This window comes from Phalacrocorax carbo, chromosome 4, assembly GCF_963921805.1.
Source record: "Phalacrocorax carbo chromosome 4, bPhaCar2.1, whole genome shotgun sequence".
Classification (NCBI taxonomy): domain Eukaryota; kingdom Metazoa; phylum Chordata; class Aves; order Suliformes; family Phalacrocoracidae; genus Phalacrocorax; species Phalacrocorax carbo.
This window is the reverse complement of record NC_087516.1, coordinates 82,182,551-82,195,086: the sequence shown is the minus strand read 5'-3', so window position 1 is coordinate 82,195,086 and position 12,536 is coordinate 82,182,551. Positions and strand designations below refer to the sequence as shown.

General features: G+C 48.1%; 1 protein-coding gene across 7 annotated transcripts in view; it reads right to left on the bottom strand.

The window, feature by feature from the left end:
- RUFY3 (RUN and FYVE domain containing 3) overlaps positions 1-11,762 on the bottom strand; it is a 51,547-nt gene extending 39,785 nt beyond the window's left edge. For 3 of the 7 annotated variants that reach the window (XR_010372843.1, XM_064450701.1, XM_064450706.1), the window contains exon 1: positions 11,388-11,762. Coding sequence is in view for 6 of the 7 variants with exons in the window: in XM_064450701.1 (XP_064306771.1) it covers positions 11,388-11,718 (331 nt within the window). In the remaining variant the exon portion in view is untranslated. Of the gene's footprint in view, positions 1-3,316; positions 4,005-11,387 lie in introns of those variants that run through there. The other 4 variants (XM_064450700.1, XM_064450699.1, XM_064450707.1 and 1 more) reach the window with 3 other exon arrangements.
- Between the last annotated feature and the right edge of the window lie 774 nt (positions 11,763-12,536).

The window sequence follows — 12,536 nt, the reverse complement described above, 5'->3', positions numbered from 1 at the left end:
ATCAGGACACAGCAACCTGCCTCTAGCTCCCCCTAACAACCCAGTTCTAAGGCCTGGCACCATTAAAACTCTGCTTTTGCTGCCCCTCTCTCACTGGGATTAAAACACAGTGTTCCAGTGACGGATACCAAACCACAGCAGGTAAGAATCACTTACTTTATCCTCTTCCTTATGTTTAAACTGTCATTCCTAAGTAATCTGCTCAAAAAAAATCAACTAAAAAGAAATAAAACTACCGCCATTGGAGAGAAGAAAAAAGATGTACTGCAGCTTCTTGTTTAGCAGAAATCCAGTTTACTTAGATATTTTACTTTTTCGCTCTACCTTTGGTATAGCTACAGGGGGAAAAAACCCAAAACTATCTTTAAAAAGGGAGAAGTCAGACCATAGTCAATCGTAAGAGGCAAAGCCTGAAGGTGTAAGGCCTGTAAGACTACCCAGCTGAAAGAGCTGGGCTGCCCGAAGAGAAGCAGGGGACCACTGGTCTCCCCTACAATTTAACAACCAAGCCATCACAGGGTGGTACACAAGAACAGCCCAGCACAAGTCTATGGCAGTCTAAACTCTCCAGGCTAATTATCATCTTTTTCCATCGCGTTTTACACCTTCCTCATCCTGCATGCTGTTCGGTTCTTGACCCTCTGTCTTCTCTTCTTACTTCCTCACCGCCCTGAACCGCTCTCTTCCTCTTCTCGCTATGACACCACGGGCTGCCTGGCAGTTCTGGGACACAAGGACGGGTGCGGACACCCACGAGGCAAGGCTAGGAGCAGAGTTTCTGTTCATCCTCAGCACGACAGGTGCATGGGGAGGAGGAGGAAGGCAGGAGGGCTGCTCGTGGGCTCGGGGCACAGCAGATCAGAGAGTGAAGAGAGGCCAGAGGCAAAAAACTCTCAGGAAGCAGCGAGAGCTGAGGGACAGCAACTGAAGGCTTCCAGACCTTATTTCAAAAAGCTGTGGGATTTGCTACTCCAATAGATTACTTTTTTACATGTCTTGATTTGTAAGGAAAAAAATGCAACCTTTTGTTATGCCTTTGGCAGAACTCTAGAGAGCCTTATTTCTTTTTCTTCTTCATAAACCCTACCCTTGTACATCAGCTTTATGGAGATATTACAAGACATGCCAGCCTCAGCTCCAAGGGCTCCTGCTTTTCTTCTCGGACAAGCCCTTGGTGTCTGCAAGCCCTGTCATCTCATCCCCTCAACCCATGCATACGCCGAGGACACAGCAGCAGTGCTGGTGCAGCAGCACCAGTTCGAACGCTAGGGATAAAGCTGTGTCAGCTTTTCTATTATGAACACTTCCTCCTGACCTTAATCTCTGTTAAAAATGTGACTTGGGTCCAAACCTTCCACCCAAAACAACCAGTCTTTCAGCCTTCCAACAAGCAGCCTGGATTTATGAATGTATAAACAGGTCCTCCTTTATATGTCAAAAATGAATAAAAAAATAAATCTGGCAATGAAATGAGCAAACTATTATCTAACCCTTTCTGGTACTTGCAAGAGAATGACTGTAATTGCAGCTTTAAGAACTGGTTTTCCAGTTTTCAGGAAGCATTAGTCTAGCGTTAGTGTTTCAATTGCTTACATCAGCAGGCAGGAGTGCAATCTGTACGCTGTAAGGACACATATTCAGCACATTTCAGAAAGACAACCCACAAAAGCTCTATTACAGACACTGGATTCATCCGAGCCTACCTTCCCCGTGAGTCTGCTCAGAGCAATAAGGCAGAGAGGAGAGATGTCCATACAAAAATAAGGATCTAAAGAACTGACTCACAGTGTGATGGAGAGGTTTTCCAGGCTATGTATGATAAGAGCCCTAGATTGCTTAGAAGGTCATTTACTAACTACAGCATCACCAGTGAATAGAGTAGTTACTATTTATGAGAGAAAGAGAGAGAATATATTGGGGGGTGGGGGGGGGTGGAAATCAATCCACCTACACTAGAATGTACTGTTAAAAAGCCCAAGACACTGAAATCCAAACACACATGAACAAGACCAAGCAAGGTCTGAATAAGCCTGTGGCACAGAACAACATGGGAATTGGAAGACAGCTGAATTATTGCACACTTGGCTCAACCCTGTACTCGCTGCTCTGGTTCTGCCTTCCTGAGCCTGCAGTACCTCCCTGAAATCCTAGGACAGGCTTCAGAGGGAGTGTTAGTCCCTGCTTTTCAAACTTGTCTAGCATCCCACTGTGTGACTAAGAATTTGGCAAGCATATCCAAACCCGAGGGCTGCTACCACTGAAAGCAGCTGTCACATGGAAATTAAATAATCACCTGGGAATTGGTTTTGAAGCTCAAATCATCACCACGACTTAAGTTACCTCATCCAGCAAGACAACAATATAGTAAGACATTACTGACTTGACAAGCCAGCATCAAACGGGTCAAGCGGGACTATTTGGCAGAATCGCACTTCAGTAGTTAGTGGAAAAGGGTCAGGTGCGAAAAGATGGAGCCCCTCACTGTAAGACAGAAAGACACTTGAAATCCAGCAAGGGGCACTCAGAACCTGGCAATCTTGGTGACCACAGGAGCGCTGGCTACTGTGCAAGATTCCTGCAGGAATTCATTTTGTCTCCTTCTTCCCCACTTTTTTTTATTGGCGGAGCAATGCACGGATGTCCCCTGGTGTTTTCAGTACTCACAAAGCTTTCTATCCTCATTGACGTGACCTGGTATTGAATAGTTTTTACCATCAACACAGATCACCAATCCTTTTTCAAGAAGAAAGCAAGATGTGTTACAGCTCCACTTTTCAGGCTTCTCGGCCATCATAAACAACATCGTGCTCAACAGAAGCGAGCTGGAAGACTTGTGATGGCATTATCACCTGACAATATGCATAACTGCGTAATCACTTGGGGCTTTCCAAAAACTACCAACTGACCGTACGCAGACGCATGTCTGTGTTTCGCCAGCATGCTCCACTTGTAAAAGCTGACAGCTAATAAAGCTATAAGCCCTGTTTTAAGAGTAAAATCACAATTAAATGTATCGCTGAGCACAAATCGTGGTTATGTTCCTTCCCGAGACACACAAACCTGATCTTTCCAGATCTGTCTCAAAAAATAACAATAATTAAGCTCAATCTCGCTTAAAGGGGTGGATTACAAAAGACGCAACAAATTCTAAGGGCGATCTGAAGCACCAATTTGGCTTTCTAAGACGTCAAACGGGGTCCAGGTTTTCCAGGCAGGACAAGAGCATCTCAGCCCGGAGACACCCCCTCCCAACTCGTGCAGCGGTTGTAACAATGCGACGGCTGCAGGGATCCCGAGGCAGCGAACCGGACCGTACCTTCGTGGGTAGGCTCTGGGTCGGGTGTCAGCGAGATGTCGTCCAGCTCCCGCAAGCAGAGCCATTCTCCATCCATCGACACTCGGAATTTGCAAAGATAGATGGTCTCCATGGCAGCCTGAGTGATCTTGTCTGTGGTGGGGGTTGGCATGTCGCTTTGAGGCGTCAGAGCAGACATGATGACTCAGCTGGTACAACAACAACGAGGGGGGGGAAATAAGAACTAAAAAGAAAAGCTTCTGAAGAAGAAAATAAGAAATGCCTTGCTATTAAAGGACAGATATGCTCAGGATTGCACAGGCTGCTCTGGCCTTTGCATATATATAAAGCAAGGTAAAAACGCTGCTCCTTCACGCTCGTCTCTTCCTCCCTCCTTTCCTCCAACTGTCGTCGTCTTCAGCTATGCTAGAGGCTATTGATCCTAAGCAACCACAGAAAACCTGGCTTCTGCATCAAAGACAGGAGATAAGGGAAAAAAAAAGGTTAAAAATATAAAAATAAAAAAAAAGCCAGAAGGATGAAAAAGAATGGCTTCCTCTGATGATTACCCAAGCAAAAACAAAGGAAGACTGTAGAGACAGATATCCAGGTTTGCTGAAATCAAACTGCTGGTCCCTTTCTTCCCAGATACGCCAGGACAGCGAGTGCTGATAGGATTGGTTGTGCGCAGTAAGCAGGGTGTTGACCAAAATGGCTGACTAATGAACTGAACTGAAAATTCAGGCTCATGTGATCAGCTGCTCCGAGCGTAGGGCAAGCAATTCCCACGATGCTTCCTGGGCTCTGCTGATGCAGGGATGGCAATTAGGCTCTCATCAGCCACAGCACCTTCTCATCAGGCTATGCTAGGCAATTTGTGAGCAAGCATAACGCGCCACGCAGATTTCTCCTCGTCGCCCCCACATTACAAAGGAGCGCAGACCAGCAGCGCGGGGAATACAGAGGCACATTTGTATTCCTTTCACGTGCCTGGATGTCACTACATGAATTAAATAAGTACCTTTGTTTTCACAGTAGGTGTGCAAGTTGCAGTTTACATTTTATTCGCTGAGCAACCTTCTCAAAGGGTATCTTTGAGCTAAAATTTCCCACATACAGAAGAAAAACACCATTAGGATGGATTTATCCTCTCAGGGAAACAAGGAGGAAAAAAAGATCGGGCTCTAAGCACTTCAGCGATGGAAGACAGCTTTTTTCAGAGGGCACATGCACATGGAAGAACAATGAGGGGCAACACCACAAACAGAGATAGCAACTTGACTGAATAACACACTTTGAAAGCCTCATCTGAAAATTGGTACCGCTCAGGTGAGACTAACGAAGAATTATTACCTCTCAGCAGACAGAAAAAGCAGGCTTTCTATCTCTCCAGAATAAGATGCCAGTACTACATTGCCCGGTCCCTTCCCAGCTGGCCCCATCTCCTCCGTGTCCCCAACCCAGGCAGCCCCACCTCCAGGGGAGAAGAGGTCCTGGGTCAACAGACACCCTTCTTATTCCTGAGGTCACTATTTAACCAGGGCACCGGACACCGATTCACCACCTGCTTCAACTACGACACAAGGCAACAATAAATTAGCTTATGTTACTCAATTCCTGTGTGGCTCCCGTGTATTTGTGGCGAGCAGATGCGCAGCGTCCATCTGAAATGGATGCCTAGTCCCCCCGCCACGTAAACTCAGAGAAGGCTGACTGTTCACCAAAAAAGTCTACTGACAGAAAGACATGAGTGATTAATGCACGGGACCTTATTCATTCTCTGCACTTCTTCCCTACAGAAATACTCAAAAGGGTGTGTGTCTGTTTCTCAGGCATACAAAATACAAAACCTGATCCCTTGATAGAGAATTCACAATGCCAATGCATACAGCTTTTTGAAGAAGAGCACCCATGATGTAAAAACCTCATAAAACAGGAAAAAAGGGTTAAGAGCTGTTGCAGTTGCTTTCAGTGAAAACTTCCTGCACGGTGCAAAACACTTGACTCAGCAACTCTTTCCCCCCATTAGACTAAAACAATCAAAGAGCCACGCAGCGCATTATTACAGTGAGGCAAAGGAGAATTATTTCACAAACAACAACAGTTACCATTGTGCCTTCTCCCCAAGAAAGAATGGGCTTTATAAACTGTGCTGACAGCATTTTACCTCATATGATATTTATACATCCTTTCCTCAATGACAACCTCTAGTTCTAGCACCCCTCTTTGAAAAGCAGTGACAGTCACCACACGCAAACAGCTACAGGCGAACAGCTGTTCCCTCTTGCTAACCTTTTGAAAGGGTCTCAACAAACAGCAAATAATCCAAAGAAACCCTTTAGAATCAACAAAGTACCATAAGCTATTGGGCAAGCTGTTAGCCAACATATCCAATTATCCCACAGTTTAAGGGATTTTTTTTGTTTTGAAACAGAAGTACCAGCAGCATTCAGTGTAGCCCTGCAGCACCTGTTCCACAACATGGGTCTTCAACTGAATTCAGCACTGGCAAGTGACCCACATGCCAGGATCACAGCGAGGTTTGCTAAAAAAATTAACTCTTCAACCTCAACCGGTTTTCTTTTAAGCCATTTCCTCCTCCTTAAAGTGAAAATATAAAAGAAGCCAGTCTGCCCCTTCCAGCTCACCTGTATTTCAGGCTCCTTTATGCAATGTTCCTGCTGCAAATACTGCATAGAGGATATCTGAAGTACTTGATAAATATTTTTCAGCTTTGAATAACTTCAGTTTATTACTGTGTTTTGCCCAAAACAAAGCTTTAGACACAATATATCACCTAACAGATTTTGAACCATTGCCACCCTGAAAGAACCTGAGCTACTTCACCTTTGTACAACCGTACTTTTGCCTCCTCTAAGAAACAAAAATGATATGAAATGTGCATACCCTTAGAAGCGGCAATGAGTTCTATTGGCTTTTTTTAAAAAACAGTGAGAAGCTCAGAACTCATTTTTCAAGCCGATTTGTTTTTTTCTTGCAGAGTTTTGATGTGGCCATGTGAAGACCCAAGAACTCTTCGACAGTCCAGGAGATGGTCATCTCCATGTTCCGGTACGTAGCTGAATTTACACCTGCAGTATAAAAATAGAGAACTTGCCTTCTCAATACGGCTTGCAGGGTAAGCTAGGGCAAGTAGCAAAGCCGTAACAAGAACAGATAACGTCCACAGGTCAGCTACAGTATCATGGGAAAATAAAAAAATCTACTCAGAAAACAGAAAACCAAAACAAAACCAGAAGACCCCAAACAGGAACTATCCTCTGACTTATCAACCTGCAGAGCCTTTTACCACCACCTGGAAAACACAAGACAAACCTTCCCCTACCCCCATCCTACGCCTCAAAGTTAAAGCGACACAGCATCTTATTAAGAAACAGAAGAAACATATCGAATATTTGTATTTTCTAAAGCCTCTGATAAAGCTACCACGCAACTCAAGGCCAAGTGATAAGGCTCCATCAGGGTTCAATGAGTGGTCAAAGGACAAAAGAAAACCAAGCGTAGGTATAAACCAAAGGGATGTTATTAACAAAAAAAAAACCAAACACTTTCTCAAATGAGCCAGACAGCCTTGACTGGTCTGAAAAACCCTCGTATCAGCCACGGTTTCTCAAAAGCAGATAGAGCTTTGCCTATGTTAAAAAACAAGGCATTTTTCTGCAACAATGTTTTCAAAACAAAAGAATTAGAAATTGACTGTGTTGGAAATTTAACCATCTGAACCCAAAGCACACAACCAGCCACTAGGATTTGAAAGCTCAGCTGTACTGGGAAGTAGTATTAGCTTTAAAAGCTGAGTAAATTAGAATAATTTAAGCAATAAACCCCAAACAAATTCCCAAACAACCTTTTGGACTCTGGGGGGCACCTTTGGGCGGAGTTTTACTTGCAGTGCCAGCCAGCCGAGCTTCAGTCATTCGGAGCAAACTTTCCCTGATCGCTGGGCAGAGAATGCAGAGCGGCCATCGAGCAAAACAGCAAAGCTGGGAGATGAGGTTATTGCTTCAGGTAACTGCGCTGCTGCTGGTTATTTTAAAGTCGCAGGAGACCACAGAACCATACAAAAGCCACCAATATTATACAAATGGGAACCACCGCCAAAGGAAACTGTCCGATGGCAACAGCTCAGACACGCTGCTGAGCTCTAAAACAGCTGCTTGGAGCGTCTGAGAGAGACTACGATGCCAGAGGTAACGCCATGCAAGCAGGATAAAAATTATGAAGAACCACAAGCCTTTGTTTCGCAGTCTAAGACAAGCATGAACAACAAGCAGGTTCTTGCAAGTTCTTCTAAAGCCTGTAACCTGGTTGTGGCTGCTGTACCAGACTAGGCAGCCTGGTCCAGTACGGCAGCTCCCACGTTTCCAAGCAAAGCAATTCTGATCTTCCTATTTTCTGCCCATGCTCTTGCCCGACACATGGAAGCCTCTTACTAGCAAGCCTATGAAAGTGGTTTTTACTCCCCTTGCCTCTCTTTCACCTCGGCTTCAAGCCCCCAACAACACGCTGTCCAACTGCCCGTTAGTTCTCTCAAGAGCTGCACCGGTTGTGATGATTAGAAAAACAGCACCAGGGGTACGCCTGGTTCTGGAACCAACGGAGCCGCTATTCTTCAAAGCTCAAGGTCACAGGCTTCCAATAGCCTCTCTCCGGGCAATCTCATACGTGGAATGTAATCTAAAAAATTAGTAATAAAGCATCTACGTTGCAAAGTCCGTTTCTGACTCTTCTGCCAGCACAGATATGCGCATTACGTCAAATAACAATGGCACACTTTGAACCCTACACGCTAAAAACACGAGTGGGCAAAAGAAAGCGTAACAACCCAAAAACCAGTGATGCTATTACTTAATTCCTGAAGCAAGTGACAAGCCCGGTTTTCGTCTACCTACTGTGAAAGACAGAGCTATTATATAAGGATTCAAGTAACTCCCATGCTGTTTGGAATCATCCCATCTCTCTTACCTGGTAAATAAGGCAACTTGGGTAAGACTGTAAAAGATTACTTTGAAGGGAAAAAATATGCGTGAAAGAAAATCTCTAGAGAAAATAAAACTGTAATAAAGACACATTCTTATGATGTCGTTCTTTGTTACCGCACATTTCTCATTTATGGTAGTCACTGGGCTTCAGTTCACCAGGACCACAAGGCTTGAACCACTGCCCTGTAAGCCAAGCCTCATGCCTCCGCCTGGGTGCGAAAAACCCTCGGGCTGACTTCTACAGCCCGAAGCAACAGTTGCAAGCAGAATCCCAACAAGTCACCCCTCTCCAGGAAAACCCTAACGCAGAGCTACGAAGGCTGTTATCAGTTCACAAGCAGCAAACATACTTCTCCAGACTTTCAAATATGAAGTTGAACAGCCGTACAGTACCCTTCAATCCTGTGGCGAGACCTCTCTCGAGGGAATGGCTTAATGGTTGTGTTGAAACAGGGAAAAAAACCAGAGTTCAAATAAACCTCCAGAATATTCTGAAATATTGACTTTTTGGTATGTTGGTCGCTACCTCCACTATAACACCTAAGTGTCAACACAGAGTAATTATTTTCATTGCTACTTGTAGAAAGGACAACCTTCAGGCACGAACTCATGATCCAGTAGGGAACACCCTTCACTTAAATCTCTGCTTTCAGTTCACAGCTACAGAGAGAGGGAGGAGTTTTTATAGGGCATATAACTTTTATTTTAATGCAAGCACAAGATGCAAAAATAGCCTTCCTGACACTCCTCTGTTTATCTTAACTCTAAAAATAACCCTAGCACTGAAGAATCAAGGGAAGCAGACATGAACAATCACCTCAGGTACTATTGCAGAACAAGGAGAAGCAGATCAAGAACAGTCGATGCCAAGCTGTCATACATTATGGCAGCCTGAATTCACGGTACTGGAGACAAGCCTGTGAAACGGGGCTCCACAGGCCTCCGAAGGGTCTCCCCAGTATTACCAACACAGGACAATATTTATAAGTAACCTGGACCGCGATTAATGCCGCCGCACTGCAGTGCTGCACGAAGTAACTGCCATGTAGAAGCGATGCAAGAAGCTGTGACACCTGCAAGGCCACCTATTGCACAGATGGCCAGGATTAAGTTCACCTTAGTTAAACACACAATACCCTTTCTGCACCAGGGTGAAGTTCTACCCACCGCTTCAACAGCAATCCCAAAGCAGCCAGTGAACAAGCAAAACTCCGCAGCAAAGTCCACTGCTCCTGCTGCTCAATGATGAGCAAACTAAAGTGGCTTTTTCAGATATGAGGACTGGGGGAAAAAACAAAACAAAAACAAAAAACCCAAACCCAACTAACCAGGGATGATAACAAAATTGATTTACAGACAGAATTTGCTCCAGAAGAAACAGAGCCCAAGACACCATGCAAATAGATTATGATTCCTGTTCCCTTCAGGCACTATCATCACTGCATCAAGCACTCGGTCACCGAGCAGGCTTTGACATACGATATTGCACAAGCAGCTATTACCTCCGAGACCGGAAAGAGCAAGGGAACGTTAACACACACTTTATAAGGCTTTCTCGCAAAGCTCATGTGAATAGCCACCGCAGAGTAAGGCTAACAGGAGGGATAAAGCATTGCTCAGCCGATGAGTTTTTCCACTAACTCCTTGTGCACAGAACGCGCTCATCTCAGTGCCTCGGTTTTGCCACATCTGCACAGACATCATCTTACCATCAAATTTGCACAGTAGAAGCACGATGGCTAAGATGAAATGTTTTCTTAAAGGCTTCTTTTTTATCACAAATAGCTCAGTCCCTTGCACGCACACCACAGGACTAGAGCGGGTAAAGATCTCCTGATTAAGGTAAAAAAAAAATGTAAAAACAAAGGTTTTGACAGGAAGCTATCAGTTTAAAAAACAACTCAGCAGGGAAGGAGTTTCGGACTGCAGACAAAAGTTTGCAGAGAGGGACAGCCCTTCATATAGCTCAAACCAAAGTTTGGTCATTTCGTCTGCTCTTGGTATTATGGAAATTGACAACTTACCTCACTGGTCACAGCTCTGCTGAGTAATGCCTTAAAGTAGATTAGCTTTGAAAGGAAGGGGGAAAAAAAGAAGACACCCACCCCAAAATAATCAGCTGATGTGTGAATGAGCCCTCACCTGGGATGTAGGCAGGAGGAGACAAAGCAAAGGCCAAAAGCTCCCACACCCTGGCCCAAGCCCAGGAGATGAAGCTACCAGCTATTTTCAAGACAGATGGATGGAAAAGGGAAAGTGTCTTCTACATGCACCCATATACATAGGGTGTTTTGTTTTTTAAAGCACACACAGCAACTACTTCACAGTACTCCAGCTTACTCAAATACACCACGAGAACATAACGAAGAATGTTACCAAGCAGAGAACTGCTTCCTACCCAACACGCCCCGCACGAGCGCTCACGTAGCAACACGCTTCTACCTTGCCCAGCAGCCAGCACACAACGCCCTCGCCCCAAGTTTGTTCTCTACGCCGGCGCGATGGGGAAGCCTGAGCGGGTGTTTCCCACCCCCTGGCTGCATCCCAAGCCAAAGACAGCTTGTTAGATTTCCAAGGGCGGCACAAACTCTTCCCAGAGGAAAGGGTCCAGAAAGGAGAGAAGCCTCCATAGCGCTGGTCGTGCTGGGCTCATGGACCAGCGTTGCTCACCAAGGCACATGCTAACCGCCTCTGTCCAGAGCGGTTTGTCTGTCCCTTCCCTGCCCGGCTCGCACGCGTGCTATGGCTTCCCTGCTGCCAGGCCACCACGACGCCCGCGCAGGCCCCCTTCCACTGCAGCCCTGCGGGGTCGGGGGGAGCGTTGTGGGGGAGAACACCCCATTTCCAGGAGCCCGGGCGTACCGGGGCGGACGCTGCTAACTCATCCCTACTTATCCCACGCGTGCTAACGCACGGCCCGGAGCCGCTCCCCCGCGGGCTGCCTCCGAAGCCCTCGGGGCACGGCCCGACCCACCCGCGGCCCTGCCCCGGCGCCTCCCGCCGCGGCACCGCCACACCCCGGCCCCCGCAGGGAGGCCCCCCGCCGCCCCCCGTCCCCCCCTGCCTGAGGCAGCCCCGCAGCTACTCACGGGTACCGGAGCCGCCGGCTCCCTCCGGCCCCGGGTAGCTCAGCACCAGCACGGGCAGGGCGGCCCCGTCGCGGGGTGCCGGGGGTCTCCACACGCCGGGCGGCGCGGCGGCGCCTCCATGGCCGGGGTACAGGAGGAAGAAAGGCGGGGAGGCAGGAGCCGCCTCGCCTTCCTCCTCCTCCTCCTCCTCGGCGGCCGCTGCCGCCGCCTCCTCCTCCTCCTCCCCGGGCTCGGCCCGCCGCTCCATGGCGGGGAGCGGCTCGGCTCCAGCCCCGTCCCGGGAACTTTCCGCCAGAGGCGGTAGAAGCGGCGGCCGCTCCGCCTCCGCCATCGCCGCCCCGGGCCGCCGGGCCGGGCCCCGCCCCGGCCGGGAAGCAGGGCCGCGGCCGGCCTCCCTCCGCCTGCGCCTCCGCCCCCGCCGCGGGGGGAGCGGCGGCCGCGGCCGGGGCTTCCCGCCGCCTTCATTTTTCCCTCAGAAACCTCCCTGCGCGGCGGGGCGCGGAGCCCGGCCGTGGCCTTACCGCAGCGGGGCCGGCGGCAGCGGCGCTCCCCCGGCCCGGCCCGGCGCCCCTCCAGGGGAGCAGCTCGGCTCCCCCCCGGGCTGGGTCGGGCCAGGGCAGCAGGCCACCGCTCCCAGCCCACGCTGCCTGAAGGATGGATCGCAGAAGGCTTGGTTATCATGGATAACCAAACTGCGATAGCTTCTCCAGGCGGTGCGGAGAGGACCTTGTTTCCCCCCCCCTCTTCTGAGAGGATATTTTCTTTTTTTCCAAGCTTCACAGCCTTAACACTTTCTTTTTCATTGCTGCCTATTCGTCTTTCTCACACTTTAAGGAAAAAAAAAACCCTTACCACAAGCCCACCTAGCCTTCCAGCATAAGCTCCCAGCCCCGCCACCCTCACCACCCGGACTGCTGGCTGCAGGGAACCAGTTCAAACTGAAACACTGTCCCATCACGGGTATTTCATGGTCTGTTCCTACACCGAGACAGGAGGAAGGGTCAGAGCCCATATGCAGAAGGCAGATTTTAATCTTAAGAAACCACCTTCATACAGCAATGAAGAAGTCAGACTCCCACGTGCTTTAACTTACCCATGAAGCAAAGCCCATCTCCTGCCCGCTCCTCGCTTTCCCGAGGCCAAGATCTC